Raw genomic sequence first — 20773 nt, 5'->3', positions numbered from 1 at the left:
GCTCCTGATTGGATGGAGAGGTGTGAGAAGAGAGGGAGCGCGAGGATCCGGCAGCAGTCTGTGCGCTTCATTCCCCGCTGACTCACACACACACTCACTCACTCACACACACACAGTCACTGACTGAGGGCTGAGATGTGACTGTATACCAGAGGAATACAGCGTCTTTCTGTGGGATTTTTTTTTCTTTCTGTCGGCCGGATGACGGGAGAGGACAGGCGAGGAGTCCCGGCGGCCATGCGGGCCACTTGGGTTGCGGCGCTGACTCTGTGCGCGATGACTTCGGTGTGCGCAGTGGAAGGTAGGTGTGAGGAGGGGACGTCTCTCAGCGTGCGGATGATGCGGGGTGAAGGGCTCTGAGCGGGGCTGCACTGTCAACGCGTCTGTTTTTATAGAGTTGAACTTTGTGTCCAGATGGGATTTTTTCTTTCTTTCTTTGCTTTGAGAAGTTTTGATCTTGTCAGTGTGAGCTCGGTATGTCTGGGGGGGCGGGGGGTCTTTAAAGGAAAGGTAACTGTGATTCTAGCCAGTAGAGGAATGCAACTGTACAAAACTGGAGGTATAAAACGGTTTAATCACATTTATACAAACACTCTCAATAGAACAATTGTGTGTGTGTGTGTGTGTGTGTGTGTGTGTGTTTTAATATAATCTCGAGGAAGGTAAAATAAAAGCAAAATACATCCAAGCATGAAATAATCATTTTATTTATTTATTTATTTTTGCACTTGAAGGCACCAGTGTTTGAATGTGTGTCTCTTCCTCCTGAGTGCACCATGAACACACACACACACTCGCGCGCGCACACACACACACGCTGCTGCTCACCTGGAGGCAAACTGAAGCATAATTATAGCTCACAGGTGCTCACCTACTGCATGTTGCTGCTGCCACCTCCCCTCCCACATCACCTCCTGCTCCTCGAACCCGTCCCCACCTCCTGCCTCTCTTGTTGAAGCCTCATCTGCCGCTTTGTTTCTCCCGCTCCTTCTCCCGAACGTCACCTCCTGCTGCGCCTCCTCTCCGAACATCAATAGTTGCTCCTGCTGCTCTCCTGCTCCTCCTCTTACTCACCCCCCTCCTCCAAGAGTCACCCACTGGCTTCTGCCTTTGCTTCCCTCCAAAACATCGCCTCCTGCCTCTCGCGCCGCGCCTCCTCGCCGAGTACGTCCCCCTGCTGCTTCCCTCCCAGAACGGCATTGCACCTCCTGACATTTCTCCCGCTGCCGCTCCTCTCCAAGCATCCCAATTTTGCTCCTGCTGCTCTTTATACTGCTCCTTTCGCTTCTCCCGTTATGTCTCTACAACCATCAGCTCCCGCTTCTTTTTGCTGCACCTCCTCACTGGGTGTGACCTCCTGCTGCTCCCCCCCCGTAACTGTAGCTCCTCTCAAGCGTCATTGCTTCTTCTAACATTTCTCCCAAAGCATCTCCTGCTGCTGCATCAGGTTTTACTCCTCCTGCTCCTTCTCCTACTCCTCCCCAATCATCACCCCCGCTTCTCTCCCAAAAATCACCTACTGCATCTTTTGCTGCACCTCCTCACCGAGTATAACCTCCTACTTCCCTGTATCCCCCCCCCCAACATGATTATCCCTGCTCCTCCAAAGCACTGCTGCTCCATTTGCCATGTCTCCCTGAACCTGAATCATTTTGTTACTGCTGCTCCTCCTTTCCTAAGCATCACCTCCTGCTACCCTAACCCTCCTTATTCTTAAGATTGGCCTGCCCCTCTTCCTCCTCCTCGACCGTTATATCCTTCTTCCTCTGCCCCTTTTCCAAGCATTACTGTTTCTCCCGTTGCTCCTCTCCAAGCATCTCCCCTCTGACCTCCCCAAGAGGCGCTCCTTGTTCTTCAAACCTTCAGCGTTACCTCCTGCTGCTCCTCGTTGAGCAACTCTGAATGTCGGTGCCCGTCCCTGAGCATGTGTTCACGCGTCGTCTTTCCTGTCCGTTAACCTCGAGCGTCACCTCCTGGCTCTGCGCCTCTTCAAATTCTGCTCCTGCTGCTCCTCCTCAAGCAGCATGTACCCCTCTACCTCCTCAAGCTTGACCTCCCGCTCTTTTTTCATCTCCTCCCGGAGCTTCACCTACTCTCTGCCTCTCCGCCCCGCTGCTCCTGCTCCCTCTCCCACTTCCCTACCACGCTGCCTCCTTCCTCTTCTTCCCGCTGCTCCCTCCCAAGCATCACCTTCTGTTTCTTGCTCTGCTCCTCTTCAAGTTGCTCCTCCTGCCCTTGCCACTTCCTCAAGACTCCCTTCTCCTCCTCCTCTCCTATATATTCTTAACCAGTCTTCTAGTCCTCCGCCTCTCCACCTTGCCCCTCTCCACCTTTTACTTCATCTCCTCCTGCAGCATCCTCCACCAGCCTCCACTCCCATGTCCTCTACTGCGCCTCCTCCTCCCACTCCTCCTCCTCTGCTGCTGCTGCTGCTGCTGCTGTCCCTTATGGAGGCACCAGATTAGTCTACTGCTGTGTTTTAATGGTGCGCGTAATGACGGGCTCCGTAGTGAGTCTCCCCCGTTACGAGACATGTAAATGTGTTGAAGGGCAGGTCTATTTTGATTAAACTGAACGCTGTGTGTGTGTGTGTGTGTGTGTGTGTGTGTGTGTGTGTGTAGAGACAGAGAGAGATAGGTAGGAGGTTAAGATGGAGAGGAGAGACAAATAGGTAGAGTGTGGGTGGTGGGTTGTTTGTGGTCACGGTGGCCTTTTCATGGTAAGTAGGTGCCTAATGAACTGGTGTAAAGCTGATCTCAGTCTGTTGGTGTAAAATAGACCCACTGCTGACACAGTCGCTGCCGTTACCCCGCCTCTGTAGACTTCTCCTCTGTAAACTTTCAGACTGCCTCTTTCCTCCCAGAGTCTGACTGACTGATACAAGCTCTGGGATGAACATCCCTGGCTCATTTCAGCCTCTCGCCTTGATCGCCATCAGCCTTTTGGCCTTCCAGTTAACAGGGTGGCAGTGCTGAAGTGCCAAAGATAGGTTTTGAGAAAAGATTTCTGTCGGTAGGTAGGGATGCATCCAGTGATTACTTTCACCGTCAGTTCATTTGCCAACCGTCATCTTGATTGACTGATTCAAGGATTGATTATTTGTAGGGAAAAACTGGGCCAATACTGTTGTTTTAAATCTAAGAGCCCGACTGATACTTGTTTTTGAGGCGCTGATGCAGATAGTGGGAGAATAATCCAGTATATACATGTGTTTCGCAGTGATCCCTCAAATGTGGTTATCAACCACTGGTGACGAAGATACAGATTTTGCATGGAAACAACAAACTTCACTTTGATTCCCCAAACCATCCTTCTCTTGTATTATAGTCTCTTAAAATATACATGGTTTCAAATCCAACGACACGTACGCCGATTGTGATAAATCTGTGATAGGCAAATATTAGCTGATAATACTGTCTAGCTGATGCATTGATCGGTCCTATTTATTCCCCCTCTGTGCCACGGGAAACAAAGACACCTCTTAAAGACCTTCACCTCATCATTACAGTATGTTGAAAGGGTACAAATTCAATTATAAAAAAAAAAACATGAATCAACCTTTAGTCAAACCTTCTTTCACATGAAAAAAGATGATTTTTCTTTTTTAATTAACTGCCTCCAAAGTTCCTTTTGAGCTCACACAAACAGCTACGCGATGAAAGGAATTGTTCAGGGGTTACATGGCCTCACACGCTGATGTCAGGGACGTCACGAGCTGGTAGCTCATGAGTGCGCCAGCGAGAAATTGATGTGATGCGACAAAAGCAACGGCCGCTGCACCTCGTGAAAGCCATCGTATTTGCAGATAGCAGTAAACGAGGGAAAAATTGCCCGTTAAATCTGTGCATCCCTAATTATTAGGTCTGTAAGTGCCAACGATAATTTCCCAGAATGCAAGCTGACATATTCACTGACATTTTGTTGTTTTTGTCCTTCGGATCAATTAATTGACTAATTGTCTTGGCTCAGATATGTTGACATTATATCATGGATAATTGGCCCTGTAGCTTGCATTGCAAAGAAAGAAACAACAGCACTGGATTCTACATAGCAGCACACAATGCTGAGTTTGGCTCAACAACGTATTAATCAATTGTTAGACAACCAGTTGCTGATTAAGTTCCTGTGGATTACTGAATGGTTTCAGCTCTACTTCAGCATAGTTATCAGTGCTTTTTTTTTATCTACGTGTGATAAGAATCATGTCTTAAAATGTCTTTATAAATGTATTATCAATATCGGCAGGCTCTGTGTTTTCTCTGTCCGCCTCTGTTGTTTCTCTGCTTCTTTTGAGCCTTCCTTTGCCCACAGCCCCACTGATTACTGTGTTTGAAGAAGGTACTTTGCTGAATTTGAAACTTTGTCTTGATCATATCTGTTGTTTACCAAAGTACCAGCAGCTTTGTGAAAGTGTGAAGTCTGGCAGTCTTTTTCGGATTTGGGAAGACGCAGAAATGTGTACTGGAAAAGTAATTCTGCCCAGAGCTGTTTCTTATCGTTTATGTAGCCAGAAACTGCTGCACTGATACACTGATACCCCTAAATCCCCTCAGGATTTATACCTTTTCATGGAGCCCTAAATGCACTACCTTAATCCTGCCTTTGACCCTGTAATTTTGAAAGTCAATGCAAACCCTGACCCAGCGGATACTGGTGGCGTAAGTGCTACATATCCCGCAAACAAGCCCGGGGAGGGCTGGCAAAGTCATCTGTGTCTGAAGCAAACGCCCAGTCAGCAGCAGGCTCTGTCACCGAAATTGCTGATTTGTGTCAGTGTTGAGTGTCGACGGGTCGAGGAGTTAATTTCGTCCGACTTTTTTTTTTTTCCCCGTGCAAGAGCTACAGGAGCCCAATTTAGAAAAATCCAGAATCTGCTCTCTACAGCGGCCGGGCTCCATGTGGAGATGTGCTCTGTAAATATGATTACACTGCACATATTATCCCCGCTACCGCACGTAAACTATTTCTGTCCTTTTTCCCTTGAGCCCAAACATGCGCACGCCGCGTCCCATCTGTCATCTTGTATGAATGTTAAAGGTTAAACATTGTAGATCCTGTCTCTGATGCTGGTATTAACATGACATGCTGTAATTTGTGATTTTACTCAGTACGGGTGTGTTTGTGTGTGTGTGTGTGTGTGTGTGTGTGTGTGTGCGTGCATGCAACAAATGATGAACAAATGATGCACTCAGGGAAACCCATCACACACATATTGCGAAGAGATATGCAGATGACAAACTGCAGTGCCTCCACCAATACACACACATACACACACACACACACACATACAGGCACACACACACTCACACAATGTACCCTGCACCATGCTCTGCCTGCTCATGTTTTAAACATGCGGTTTTTGTATTCATCTGGTGACAGGTTATCAATGTGACAGACAGACAGTTGAACTGGGTGAAAGTAGGAGCTTGGGAGAAGATCCTTCGCACCGGTCCTGAAGCTCTTACTCCGATGTTTCCCAGTCTATTTTTCCTTGGGGCCTCCTGTCAGTGTTATATATTTATTTCCACACAGCATTCAAATTGTTCCAGAATATATTTGTTTTTCTTTCTCTCCTTTCCGTAGCGTAGTCGGAACCTGTGGGAATATCCACCTCAGAGTCCTGGGCTTCCGGTGCCGTATTTCCCACGGCGAATTGGGCATCAAGAGGCAATTTGGCATCAGTCGGCCCGGTATTAGACACTCTGCTTCTCTTTACCCACGGGCTATCAGACTTCAATATCAGAGTTTTCGGGCGGTTCAGGAAGTCATTTGCTAACAAAACATGCTCAATGTTTACTGAGACGCGATTAATGAGTCCGGTTGGTGTGAAAATATAGACTTAACTATGAATCTTCACACCTCGACTGTGAATTTTCACACAAGTCAACAATCCTTTTCTTACATTAAAGGAAGAGCGTGTCTGTCCGCTCAGTGATGAGTCATGTCTGCTGCTGAGAGGAAATATCAGGTTTTTTTTAATGCATACTTTTGGCAGCATTCTTCTGCCAAATGTTTGGGTCACAGTGTACAGGATGCGATCTGAACAGCATGATCTGAAATTGTTGATGCTGTATCTGCAGCTGTGGCCAGTTTTTATATGTTCTTCTTTAAAATCCAAGTCCCGAGTCTGTTACGTCTCTGAATGCCGTTCATTGAAAATCACACGGCATCCAAACATTTTCCATTCAAAGCTGTATCAATACTAGTTGGACGCAGTCCCTTCGATGCATAGGCTTGACAATTAAACATTCATGCTGTCTGGCTTTGCAGGGTCTGCCTGACACACTCTTCTGCATTTTTTATCGTTCTGGAATTTAACAGTGAAAAGCCAAGTGGCAGCTAAGTCCTCACTTTTTCCAAGTCAAGTGTCACGTCTACTGGACAGCTCTGGCTGTAGCAAGCCAGTACTGTACAACTGAATCTGAAACATATATATATATATATATATATATATATATATATATATATATATATATATATATATATATATATATATATACACAGAGACCTTATTTGAGATTATGTGCAGACAGTATTGTATTTCTGTCCAGGACGAGAAGAACTAAGCAGGCTGAAGCTTACTGGCACTAAACCTGCAGTAATATACTTTATTTTTTTTGGCTGCAACGAGCTGTGAACACAACATTTACACATTAACACATTATCAAGCCGATGTGGAGAACACTTGTACATAGAGTGGCCTATTATTACACCATTATGCCTCATTTGAAGTTCCCATCCACCTGATGAATCCAAAGCCCTATTCTTACAGGACTAGTATTACCTGGGGACCTTAAGCAATTTGTAACAACTGCAGAGGACATCTGTGATCTTATTCTCATGCAAATCTGCCAATTGTTAAAGAAAAAAAACTCCAAACACAGTGATCATTTGATCATATTAGTCCCGTGTGAATCAGCATGTCAGAGATTGGGGGGTTGTGTTTCTGTTGAACCAGGTGTATTTTTTTTTTTTTTTTGCTGTTGTCATAAATTTGATGCATTATATGTGTAATAACAGTCACCAGCTGTGCTGTGATGACAGAGAAGGTTAGGAGCAAATTAATGTTGTTGTGTTCAAGTGCAGCCACAAAGCATCTTTGACTTGATCTCAGTGAGCTGCAAATGTGCATTTATGTTTCTCACACACATGAAAATATAAGGAAATCTACTGTCAACTATTATTAATTTGGCTGCAGAAGTAAAGACAGTTCACTTGTTGAATGTTGGGCCTTGACATAATATCCAGGAGACAATGTCAGTAAATTCCCCCAAAATACAGGCCTTGCCTGTCCACTGCGAATGTGTCACACGAACACAAGGGGATCATTTCTAAATCTCATGAGGTCCCCTGGTTATACAAGCTCGATGTGAAAGTCCTTAAATTCAATATTCACTGTCCTTTTAGCTCTGACTTTTGTCCCCACACACTCTTGAGGGAAATATCTGGCTTTTGAGCTGCAACACAAACACAGGTAAAAATGGTAACTTCTGCAAAACCACAGATATGGTATAGCTTTACATTTCTACATGTTCCAGTGTTCCATTTTTTCAGGCTCAGTCGTCTATTTCTCTTTTGTCACATTGCTAGCCTTATGCTCTTGTTGGGTTTCGGCACAGAAACCACTTGGTCATGGTTAGGAAAACAACCGTGCCTACCAACTGTGCTCAGCAGGTAGAGTACAGTGGGTTTATAAGGGCTTTCCACTGAAAACTGCTGCCTCCTGGAAATTAGGTTGAGCGCTGCGAGACTGAACCACAACATTGAAACAAAACCAAAATAATGAGTTGACAGACAGGAATGATCTCAGTGGAGCTGCAGCGCCGGGCAATAATTCTCTGTTGGTCGTGGCTAAATGTGTGCTGGTCTCTGAGAGGAGTACGATGACAACATGTATGCATCTGCTGTACTGTGGAACGCACTGTGAGTACCAGTATAAGATGGGTGGCCTCTGCTGTATAAAACCTGCACAAATCAACAACAGTCATTCAGCATCTGAGCCACGTTCATTACAAACATTTAACTACAATCACTATTTCCTCTCCACGGCTGACATTGCTGACGTGTTTTAAAGCATAAATTGATTTGAGCTGCAGAGAGAAGCGGAAGGCTTGCACATTGTAAAGCACTTCACCACCTTAGCCCCTCGGGTTATTTGCATAACAAACCAGTCTAAATAGATTATATTTCCCTGATATGGAATGATAATTGATACCGTTGCAGAATAGAGCACTGGTGGGCATCAAAGGAATGAAAGAATCCTTTGTTTTCACCTAAAATTCTCCCCCTCCTTTCACCCGGGTCCATTATACTGTCACTTCAACTAATTTGCAGCTCAAAGAGTCACATCAATACACCGCAATGTTAGACAGACGTCAATTGCGTGCTCTTTGAGTTGCTCTGCCTTCTCCTTTTCAACATGCAACTTAAGCAATCGCATCAATTACCCTTTGTTTCAGGCAAAAGCAAAAGAATTTCTCCACGCACTTGCAGTGGACTTAATAATAAAAAACACCTTTAAATTATCATGACCCTGGGCCTCCCACTGACTTCTTTACCTACCGGCCATTGGAAGGAAAAAACATTAGAAATGAGAGAATGTGAAATATGCATTCACTGCTTTTAAATGCAAATCAGACATGAAGGGAAGCAGACAGTGCTCCAGATTGCAGTCCTTCAGTTTTCCTGGAGTGATGACAAAGAGACATTATTCCTCTCAGAGACATGGTGTTACATGCCTGTTACTGTGCAGTGCTGCTGTCCAAAATACAAACTATTACCTAATAAACTTTATAAAACCATTAGTGGCTCTATTACATCCACATATAATGATGTCAACTCCTGATTAAAAGCAATAGTTCAGATTAGGGCTGCAGCCATCATCATCATCATCATCATCATCATCATCACCATCAGTTATTTGCTGGATTTTCTGACTAATCGCTTTGTTTATAAAATGTCAGAATATATTGTTAAGTACCCATCACTTGTCCCGAGAGCCCAAGATGACAAGCACAGATGTTGAATAAAACCTTAACAGTGAATGTTCTTGCAAGCCATGGGTGCACATTTTCACGTGTCACAAGCACCATATTGAGAAGTTACATTGCATGTTTTTTTTCACGTTACATGTTACATGACTTCTCTAGAGGTTGGCGATGAGCCATCCTCCGACATGGCAGACAGGTGCTTGTTCTCATTGTGGTATAGAATATTGCTGATTCTACTGCTAAAGTAAGAGTAGCGTCACCTTTACATTTTACTTTGTTACCTTTCTGGAAATTGTTTGACATGTTTTTTTTTTTGTTTGTTTGTTTTTTTTTTTTTACCTCAGAATGCTAGCTAACAAGTATGCTAATGAACCTGTGGACTTAGGCCATGTCAACATGTACCAAAACGATCTTTTTTTCCCCCGTCTCCCTTTGCATCGTTTCAAGAATATTCGCGTCCAAATAGATCCATTGTGAACGACTCAACACGCTGCAGTTCATATTCCAGGCCTATAGGTGGCGCTTGAAATTCACCAAAAATGGAGAAGAAGAGACAGAGCATGTGCATAAAGCTTGCGCACTGCATACAAACAGACAGTAGAAGGAGAAACCGAACACAACAAGAAGAAGACGAAAATGGCTAGTCGGTTGTCCATAATCCTTTTTCGCTCAGCGTAGTAGCAGAGGAGCATAATATTCTGCCCTAGTAATCCTAATAGGCTAAATATCTTCTGCGGCACAAGCATGTAGTCCGCCGTCACGGGGTTGCTAACTTGAATGGGGATAAAATGATTTAGTTGTTCTCTTCTGGACTTTCAAGATGCTATTTGACCTAATAGCTTAAATTATAACAGTCAAATGAGTCAATATGCGTTCTCAAAATACTTTCTCCACTGTTTTACAGACCCTTCTTTCACAATGTTAGCTTATGGGAAAAAGTCTGTCTGGGCTGCAGCGCACCACATGACGAGGTAGACACACAGTTTGGCCACTTCAGAATCTGGCTTCTAAGCCTGGTGCTTGTGGTAAGCCTACAACCAGGAGTCAGTGGCTTTGTTCAGAGTTGGTGTTTTAACCCCTGAGCTTCACTGTTGGAACAGGATTTCTGAATCGCTGTGTGCAAGGCAAGTTTATTTGTATAGCACAATTCAGACACAAGGCAACTCCAAGTGCTTTATAGTGGCATAAAAATTGCATTTGAAGACAATCAAGAAACAAAACATTACAACAAGTTAAGAAATAGGTAAGCTAAAATAGAAAAGGTTTAAAAGAGATAAGACTAAAGAATAAAAGTCACAGTCCGCTTCAAAGCCTTGAGATTGCTTCAATGAAAGGAAGTTGCAAACAAAAAAGTCCTCAGCCTTGATTTAAAGGAGGTGAGAGTTGGAGCGGACCTGCAGCTTTCTGTGAGTTTGTTCCAGGCGTGTGGTGCATAATAACTGAACGCTGCTTCTCCACGTTCAGTTTTGACTCCAGGGACCGAAAGCAGACCTGTGCCCGACGACCCCAGAGGTCCGGATGGTTCATGACGTAGCAGCAGATCAGAAATGTGTTTTGGCCCGAAACCACTCAGTGCCTTTAAACCAGCAGCAGGATTTTGAGATCTGTTCTGTGACAGACGGTAAAGTCACTGGAGCTAATGTTCACTGTTCTGTGACTGTGATACAAGCTGCTGATGATGAGTAAAATAGTAATCCCTCCAAACCATAGATTGGTAAAAATGATTAAACCGCAACAGTTTGTTTTCTCTTTACACACACGATACACACAGAAGGTGTGACGTGTACATGAGGAGACTTCAGTTAAGTAATATAAAGAGTGTATGTAACCAATGACCCCTCTGTTGACTAATGGAGTGGTATACTATTTTATCAGTATTAAAAGTACACCCTTCTATGCTGTTCTGTTCTATTCTCCCCCTGTTTGTTCACAGTGCATGCTGCATACTGCAGCTCTGAGCTTTAGACCTTTATAGCTCAGCATATGATTGAACATAATGGCCCATTATTTATTTGCTGGTTGAGAGTGGGCCCTCTGCCAGCCTCTTCAGGGTTCCTGCTGTGGGCATATGGTCTCACAGATATCCATGCTGGATATTAAGGACTGTGTCACTGCTGGAGCAAAAGAAAAGAGAGAAAAGGACATAATGGGTGAGACAACGCACGTCCGTGATTTTGCCTCACCTTGGTTGTGGGGGGAAAGGTGTCTCATCAGGAATTTTAATCAGTTTTCATCCGAACAGTAGAAATGTTGAGATCTCAGGATATGCGTTAAAAACAGTGACACAGGATTTACATGTTTTTTTTTTACAATTAGCTGCAGTAATGTTTGTTTTTATTGCTGTTTCTTGTCTCAGTTGTCCTCTCCCTGAATGGATTAAATGATAGATTTACATCAGGTGGCAATATGAACAATAGAACAGGTTTTGCTTGCAGCAATCATTGCTCCAGTTGATCTCAGCCTCCAGTCTAAGTGACAGGTGCGTCTCAGTGAAATGCTAACACAAGCAGCAATCTGAGTCAGTTAATCAGGATGAGATTTTTACAGTTACAGTATCAAATCAAATCAATTTTATTTATATGGCCTGAAATCACCTCGCTTCCACTGAGGAAAAACTTGACATATTGAGAAAAAAAATTGGAGGAAAAAAGATGGAAGAAACCACAGGAAGAGCCACAGAGGAGAGATCCTTCTCCCAGGACGGACAGACAGACATGCAATATATGTGGCATGTACAGAACAGAACAAAATCACAGTTAAATGATTAGTACTATATTACATTCTCTGGCAGGTATAGGATCAAAAATGGAATTTTGTACTTAAAAGGATTGTTTTTGGTAAGATATCCTCTTGATTTTTCCAATACCGACTGCAAAAGCCTGATATTAGTGTCAGGTGAACTGTATTTTGCACAGCACATGGACTGTAGATTTCATTGGAAGTGCATCAGGAGGGGCTGGTATGAAGAGGAGGAGCTTTGCAGCAAGCTTCACGTGTTTCAGTGGTTATAAGGACATCTGACTATTGGTTTAACATGGACTTGAGAAACTGTTTGAAGTGCCCAACCTGAAAATAATGAGGAAGTGATTATACCATACAAGCATCACATCTGAGAATCAGGAACCAACATATGTATGACGGAAAGGATTAACTGATCAATATCAGCATCGACATAACATCATTTGACTTTGACTTTTCTTTTCATCATTACCTCAGCCAAGGAGGTTATGAGTTTGTTCATGTCCATTTGTCGGTTGGGTGGAATGTTAGCAGGATTTCACAAAAACTAACTAAACTCCTTTCTTTTCTTCAAGTGTTTTTCATTTCTTGGCCTGTTTGGCAGCACAGACCGTTACCAGGAGCGCTGGAGCTGGTAGCTTTTCCTGCTCAGCCGTTGCCGGTGTAGGTACCATGACATGTCTTTTCTCTTTTATTGCATGAGCACAGGTGAGAGAAGACACGGGTTACTGAGCACTCTATAATGGTGATAACTGTTGGGAAAAAAGAGCTATTTAACACTTTTTTAAAATAAAATAACACCTACAGCAGATTTAACCTTTGGTGCAGGTCTGGATGAAGGGACGAATTTATTAGTATTACAAGAGTTTTCACCATTTTTGTCAGTTTCTTGGGGAACAAGATGTGGATCTTGATGCAAAAAATTTGATACAGATCCATTCTCTTGATGAGCTTCATGAGGTCATCACCTGAATTGGTTTCCCAGCAGTCTTGAAGGAGTTCCCAGAGATGCTGAGCACACTTTTGCCTTCACTCTGCAGTCCATCTCATCGCAAACCATCTCGATTGAGTTTAGGTCAGGTAACTGTGGAGGCCAGGTCATTTGGCACAGCTCTACATCACTCTCCTTCTTGGTCAAATAGCCCTTACACAGCCTGGATGTGTGTTTAGAGTCATTGTCCTGTTGAAAAATAAATGATCATCCAACTAAATGCATACCGGATGTGATTGCATGTCACTGCAGGATGCTGTGGTAGCCATGCTGGTTCAGTGTGCCTTCAATTTTGAATAAATCCCCAACAGTGTCACCAGCAAAGCAGCCCCACACCATCACACCTCCTCCTCCATGCTTCACGGTGGGAACCATGCATGTAGAGACCATCCGTTCACCTTTCCTGCATCGCACAAGGACACTCCACTCCGTGTGGAACCAAAGATCTCAAATTTGGACTCATCGGACCAAAGCACATATTTCCACTGGTCTGATGTCCATTCCTTGTGTTTCTTGGAATCTCTTCCGCTTGTTTCCTTTTCCTTAGTCATTTTTTTTTGCAGCTATTTTAACATAAAGGCCTGATTCGTGCAGCCTCCTCTGAACAGTTGATGTAGAGATGTGTCTGCTACTAGAACTCTGTGTATCATTCATCTTGGCTCTAATCTGAGGTGCTGTTAACTTGCGATTTCTGAGGCTGCTGACTTGGATGAACTTATCCTCAGCAGCAGAGTGACTCTTGGTCTTCCTTTCCTGGGGCAGTCCTCATGTGAGCCAGTTTCTGCATAGCGTTTGATGGTTTTTGTGACTGAACTTTGGGACACAGTCAAATTTTTTGTAATTTTTCCGACTGACTGACCTTCAGTTCTTAAAGTAATGATGGAGTGCCGTTTCTCTTTACTTAGCTGATTGGTTGTCAAACAGGGCTGTCAGCTGTGTACCAACCCGACCTCTGCACAACACAACTGATGGTCCCAACCCCATTAAAAAGACACGAAATTCCACAAATGAACCCTGACAAGGCACACTTGTGAAGTGGAAACCATTTCAGGTGACTACATCATGAAGCTCCTGAGATAAGGGTTTGCAGCGCTGTCAACAAAGCAAAGAGTGGCTGCTTTGAGGAGTTATTTCACACTTTTTTGTTTGCTACATAACTCCATATGCGTTCATTCATGTTTTTGATGCCTTCAGTGAGAATCTACAATGTAAATAGTCCTGAAAATAAAGAAAAACCATTAAATTAGAAGGTGTGTCCAAACTTTTGACTGGTAGTGTAAGTCTGGATCCAGAGGATTTCAACATGTTTTTATTTCAATGCTGGATTAGGCTCGGCTGAATCAAAGTGGACTGTTTGGCCTCGGAGGTGGTACGTGCTCTACTGAGTGCCATTCTAGCTTTTATTATAGCTCTCTACCTGCACAGTCCTGTGTGCCTATTTCAGTTTTAAACCTTATCAACTCACGCTAGGTTGACCAAGCGTTCATGTTCTTTTATCCCCGGCTTCACACTTGCTCCGTTTCATCGACACCTGCTTTTTAGAGCCACAGGCTTCTTGTGTTCTGTCGGCTGCTAAGCTGCTCTGCTGGAGCAGTGGGGCAGCGAGTAGCTCTGCTCAGGAACAGAAGGAAACTGACTGCAGGAGAAAGACGGATCATTGTTCAGGTTTGACACGTGCACTTTGAGTGTCGACTTCTGTCTGGCAAAATGTCACACTCTTGAACTGTGCACGTAGCATGACCCCCCATTTAAGGCTTTTTTCTGCAGTTGCTTTGTTTCCTCTTGTTCTCCTTAATAAATTCAACGCAACGGGGGCGAAGCAGAATCCAGGACAGTGCAGACAGGCAGCCGAGCGACGGGGGCAATTTTAGTTTGACAGTTTTACTCTGCGTGACAGCGGTTTTGATAGCAAATCTCCCGAGAGAGGGAGAGAGCGGGAAAAAAAGGGGGAAGAGAGAGGATAGAAAATGAGTTAAAGCAAGGAATAGACATAAAGAGAGCGAGACGATGAACCCAGTGGTTAGCCCTCTGCAGTTTGATATATGGAGCAGAGAGCCAATAAGTGTCAGGTCCCTCCCACTAGGGAGCCATTTTAACAAGCTCTTAGTATTTGAGTGGCTGTTAGCAGGCTTGTAATCTAGCCTGGCAATTTTCTGACTGCTGCGGAATTGAAACTGTAAAGTTGTGAACACATAGGTAGGTATACACAAGTCAGGAAAATATTGCAGACACTTTTCAGGAGTGTCCACAACTGTGTGAGCCTTCTGTCTTACACTATCGACCATACCTGCCAACATGAGGCTGTTAAAAAGAGATTTTATGGGGTATTGGCAAGCGGCCATACCCTCAACACCCCTGTCCTCAAATAACCCTGCACCACAGACTGATAGAACAAATACAAGGATCTGAAAGTAAAATTGCTTTTAATTAGCCTTGAATAAAAATAAATTGTACAAAACGTATTTAAGGAGTCATCAACAGTCAAGATCTAAAATCCACAGAAAGGAAATTACCAATCGGCTGCAGGGCAGGAGAAAAGCTTGAAGATAGTGAGACTCCCACCACGACTGGGATTGTTGGCGGTGTCAAGCTATTTACTTCATCATCTAAAAATACAGCGCAGAGATGTAAACTCAAGGGGATGGCATGTACCATCCTCTTGGTCACGAGCCAGAATCAATTTTCACACTGCAATCATACAGTCCTCTGTGTGCTTCGAGCCACCGGTCAGCCTTGACACTTCTGAGCTTCAACACATGTCTCCACTCCAGAGCGAGAAATTAATTTTTTATTTGGGTCCTGGCCTGAACCCGCTCTGCAATATCCAGAGTCCACACAGCACAGTACAGTGTACTTTATCGATTGTTTGATGATCCCGTTCTCTGGAAAACTCAACAAGCCCATTTTGGTTTGAATCAATTAAACTAGAGGTGTGACTCATCTCATCTCACGATTCCATTTGATTCCATTTCAGCTGTCATCGAAATGATTCCTGACACATCCCGATGAATCTCCATGTATGGCATCCACACTGATCAATATAACTGCACATGCCTATTTTTTTTATTATTTAAATCCCCATTTTATCCAGAAAGTCCTTCCAGTAATCAGACTATAGAAGTCTACAAAATAAGAGCTGCATCTTTTCAATACATAAACATTACAAAAGCTGCAGACTCTGGATCATGCTCTGTCTCTGTATCAATGCAGAGGCTTCCACATCTGCATCACGATGCATCATATAATCATATAATAATAATAAAAATGTCTGCACCTCTAGAGTAAACCCAAGGGATTACACTGCACATTTCCTTGTTAGAGAAGTTCTTACTTTGTTTTTAAGCCAGCGCGTGAACACAGCAGAAACAAGTTGTGCACAAGTTGAAATAACGTTCACTCTGAGATTCATCTCAAACAGCAGCCCTGAAGACAGACAGATGTACCTGAGGGAGCATCTTCAGTCACTATAGCAACAAACTATCACAGTATGTTCCCTATAGGCGGGTTTACATGGAGATGCGTGAGCGTTGCTCTTTCTGTATGAATCACCAGACATTTACATTTTTTAGGAGCATAAATTCATATAATATCCACAAAGTTAGCTGGGCTCTAATGTTATATATAAACCAAAGGTTTTAACATTTTAACTCACTTCAAAGCTGCGATGTATAAGAACTTTTAAGATATTGATAAATTACTCATCAGTAGAATGTGAAGACTGAAGATAGCATGCTAACCAGCTAGCTCCCTGACCTGTCTCATAATACCCAATCTGGAATTCTAGCCGAATGGCTAACTGAGCTAACAAGCTAACGGCAGTTAGCAGTTTCTCCGTGGACACACTGCCCCCCTTATTTGTTTAGGGTGGCCTTGCTTTGACATCTAGCCACCTCTTACACATTGCACCTTATAACCTACAACAAAATCAAATTAGCCAAATACGTCTGGTTGTGTAATGGACTGTAAGCTAAATAATGTTAATATTTCAACACCTTAACAACCAATGACTACTTCTAAATACTTAAGAAAATAAAAAATGACCTGGTATCAAAGTATGTCTTTGAATTATTTTGATTAACTCATCCATCAGTCATACATTTAGCTCCAGCGCGCTCTGCCACGTGTGGTGTGGTGCTCTGATTAATGGTATATCCCAACAGCATCAACTCCTCTCTGTCAGTCAGGCTAAGTTCGAGGCTACATATGCACCCTCGGACTCTTACAGTACTGATCAGCATGTAAAGTACATTGACTGGCATTTTTATTTCAAGCTGTATTTAAAACGTTGACATCAAGTGAGCGAGTAACCAGCAAAATGGAGCCCTGTGCATACAGAGCAGTCAAACATGAAAGTCTGTAATAATTCTGTGGTAATATTTTAAATGGTTTGCCTGCTGTGTTGCATTAGACTCCCATTCTGAGGTTGAAAATATTATAGGCTTTTAGTTCTAAATATGAGTTATTAGGTTGAGTGACACCACCTGTATATTCCGTTCTGTAGCAACCACTGATAGCGCTCACATTACACACAGTCAGCACTGTAAAGAGCTGAAAGGACACGCTGCTAGCTTAGTTGTACCAAGTTTTGGAAATGCCACCGAGGGCTTGACGACTGTTCCCGCCTGCTCTCCCAGCATTCACGGTGGATTTGTTTGTGCTAACATGCGCTTGCTGTGTGATATCTTCCTGTCCAACTGCTAGAAAATCGGTCTCACTTACTATGAAAGGCTGTCTTCATTGTCTGTCATCTCGATTTGACCTGAATGAACCACGCCATAGCTTGGCTGAGAGTGAGCAGGTGCTTTTAGGAAGATGCGATGTGAGGGAAGGGGGTGCACTGGATTCAAGAGTCAGAATGAGAGCATAATGTTGGAATGAAACATGGCACAGTAAGCAAATATCTTGATTAATCTTTAGACGACAACATTGAAGAAAACGTAATTGAAAGTAAAGAAATTCAATCGCCCAGCCCTATGTCACTCTTTCCTAAATGTGCAGTACCATTCAGATACTGTGTTGAATTACCACACAGCCGACTGTTTTCACAGTTTCTGAATTTTCTCCCACTAAAAAGCCTCCAAAGCCAGCTAATGTCTTCAGCCTTAATTGGATGATTGTTTAACTTGCAGCACAGCTGTGCACCTACACACACAGTGAGGGCAGTATTAACAACAAACACCCCAACACTTTGATGCAAACCTCACGGCGAGGCTGTGTTTTTCACAGGTATTTCTCCTTTTTTAAGTCACTCAGCTCATACTTCAAGTCGTTTTTGCTCATTTAATTTAACAAATATAATGTCACTGAAGATAAATTCACATTTTTCAGTGCTGTCAGGTCAAGTTTAAAAGGAAGGGGGAATGATGGACAGGGAGCTGTTATGGAAAGCCGTAGTAGCAGCCATGCAGCTACAAACGAGTAAAACAAAGTCAGGTATGCATTCGGTCAGAAACTAAGCAATCTGCCTGACACAAATAATCCCGCCCTGGCTGGTGGCATTGCTACATTATTTAACAGCTACTTTGGCAGGATATTTCTTTCAATAGTCAAACATGACACCAGCTGAATGAGAGTCCAGCATGTACATCTCTACTCATACTGCTCCTCTGAGTACACTGCATCTGTTTAAGGGACTTCGGAAGACTAACCGTCGGTCGGGGACCCAATTTGTACTTGAACACTGACAAAAGGCTTCCGGAGCCACGGAAAGTAAAAAAAGACAGCAGCGAAAAGGGGGCAGAGGTCACGATGGGGAGGAGGGAAGCAGAGATTCACGGAGGAAAAGTGGAATTGGATGTAGCTGTTGTGTTGTTGTCCTCAGGGTCGATCCAGGAGGAGACACTGCACATCTCTGTGACAGCGGGTCAAACCGTGTGTGTGTGTGTGTGTGTGTGTGTGTGTGTGAGTGTAAATGCACTTAAAAGATGCAATGCAGTTGCAAGACATCAACACTTGACTCTGATGACCCTCACACACGCGCACACACACACACAAACGTACACACTTGGCACGTACACACAAAGCAGCATCTTCACAGCGCAGATGATGAGCAGTCTACGCATCAGAGTGACACGGATAACACTGCCGGAAGCAGAGAGCGAAAAAAAAGACACAGATCTGAGAAAGTGAAATCCCACGTCTGTTGTGATCATGTAACAGGTCCAGGTGACGTGTTGATACCGTAATAAAGTAGGTAATGTAGCTGTCAGTGTTTCTGTAAGGTTGTGATGTCGTGAGAGAGCTGACCAATCAGAGCGCATTTCAAGAGGTGGTGAATTATTTTTGCACTTCTCGTTTCCTCCTTGAAAAAGCCTTTGTGATTTTTCTATTGGATTTTAGATTATTGCATGAAATAGGCCCTGCAGCAAACATAAACATTATGTCAGACACTAAGAAAAAATTTTTGAGTACGAATTTCTGCAACACTCTATGGGTGGTATATCATTCTGTTTTATGAACATTTAAACATGTAAATATTTTCGAGTAGACACCCAAAGTGAAAGTACAAACTTAAAACTAAGACCTTTAACTGAACTCAAATTTAACCCCGCCACCCATTTCCATCCCTCTTTCCTTCCTCAGAACCCCCCTCAGCCACTGATCCTCCTCAGGTTTCTGCCTCGAGGAGCACATGGGTTCCCTCTGACAGCCCAACATATCTCTCACATTGCTGAAATTGTTTAAGCATGCTTGGTTTACCTTGGCTTGCATGCAGGATTTACATCATCATCCTCACTGAGTCAGAAAATAGCCGTGGCAGGAGGGTCACGGAACAGGTGACCTTTCGGTAGACTCGGCCATCAGAGCCGCACCTCTCATCTCACTGCGATCTCCTCACCTCTGTGGCACAAATCTGACAGGTTTCTGAACAGAGAAATGGATTTTCAAGAGTTTTTCATCTCTGTTCGGTGCTCGCACTTGATTTGGCAGCACCTCTTCAAAATGTGTAAAAGTGGTCTCTCAGCATTAATTAATTTAACCGGGGATCTGAAATGGAAGGTTTTAAAACACTTCAAACAGCAGTCAAAAATGTCCAACTCGCTGTTTGGAACAGTAATCAAATTTAATTTGGAATTGTTTGCAACTAAAATTTCATGGAGCCGGTTTGATTTGATACACAGCCTGTGACTTCTGTCTTCCTGAAGCCGTGGCTATCTCTCGTGTTAATTGGTTATTGCTCAATTATTTTTAAAAATGTGCTGCATAATGACATGCTCAGATATATTTGATAGATTTAAAGTTAAATTACAGACAAATTATTGTAGCTTTTTGTCTGATTGTACTTTTGATGTTGGGTAGGCTTTGTACTGAGAGCCGAGGTGAAACGTCCACGTTCGGATCCAGAAGTAAGATAAGTGCATTCAAAATCACTTTGACATTTGTAATAATGCAGATGTGGCTCACCACATATGCCTAGACATGGACAGTATTCTTTTATGCTTTTTAATATCTCTGTTACATCTTATTTCCCATAAGCCCTACGGCATTGTGGATTATTGTCACCACAGGCGAAAAAAAAGGGGGATTCCATGAACAAGGTCGATAGTCTTTGATTACTTCTGACACGTCTATAAAAAAGATTTAAATGTCTAATAGCGAGTGCAGTAGCAGATGACATTTTGGGTGTGAAGTGAGATATTAAAGCAGGCAGGTTTGGTGTGTAAACTGTAGCTTTAGCCTGCACGTTTTGGTCTGTAGACAGTCTTCCATGTTGAGTTCCCTCCATTGTGTTGGTGTTCAAATTCAAGAGATATCTCCAGATAAAGACTTTTTATCTGGAGGTATCAGAAACTTTTCTTGGATACTTCTTAGGTTTCTCTGAGATGTGATCCGCTCTACTGCTTTATGCTGTAACCTACTGTGACGGCTAGACTGTAATGGATGTTGATGCATCCTCGGTGATGTGTGCGTGTGTGACAGGGTGGGCGGTCTGTGTGCACTGTAAAATTACATTGTTGACCAGGAAAAGAGTGGAATTCGGATTTTATCTACATGTGCGGGACTCATTTGACCCTATGTATGGGAAACACTGCCTGCTGTGTGGGTGTCATGG

General features: G+C 43.4%; 1 protein-coding gene across 1 annotated transcript in view; it reads left to right on the top strand.

Moving 5' to 3' along the window:
• The window catches only part of LOC119028888 (ephrin type-B receptor 1-like), a 96081-nt gene continuing 75308 nt past the window's right edge, over positions 1-20773 (top strand). The window contains exon 1 of the mRNA XM_037115313.1: positions 1-301. Coding sequence (XP_036971208.1) covers positions 202-301 — 100 coding nt within the window. The 5' untranslated portion in view covers positions 1-201. The remainder of the gene's footprint in view (positions 302-20773) is intronic.

The sequence above is a fragment of the Acanthopagrus latus genome, chromosome 11 (assembly GCF_904848185.1).
Source record: "Acanthopagrus latus isolate v.2019 chromosome 11, fAcaLat1.1, whole genome shotgun sequence".
Lineage (NCBI taxonomy): Eukaryota > Metazoa > Chordata > Actinopteri > Spariformes > Sparidae > Acanthopagrus > Acanthopagrus latus.
Note: the sequence above shows the minus strand (reverse complement) of the source record. Positions and strands in the feature narration are given on the sequence as shown.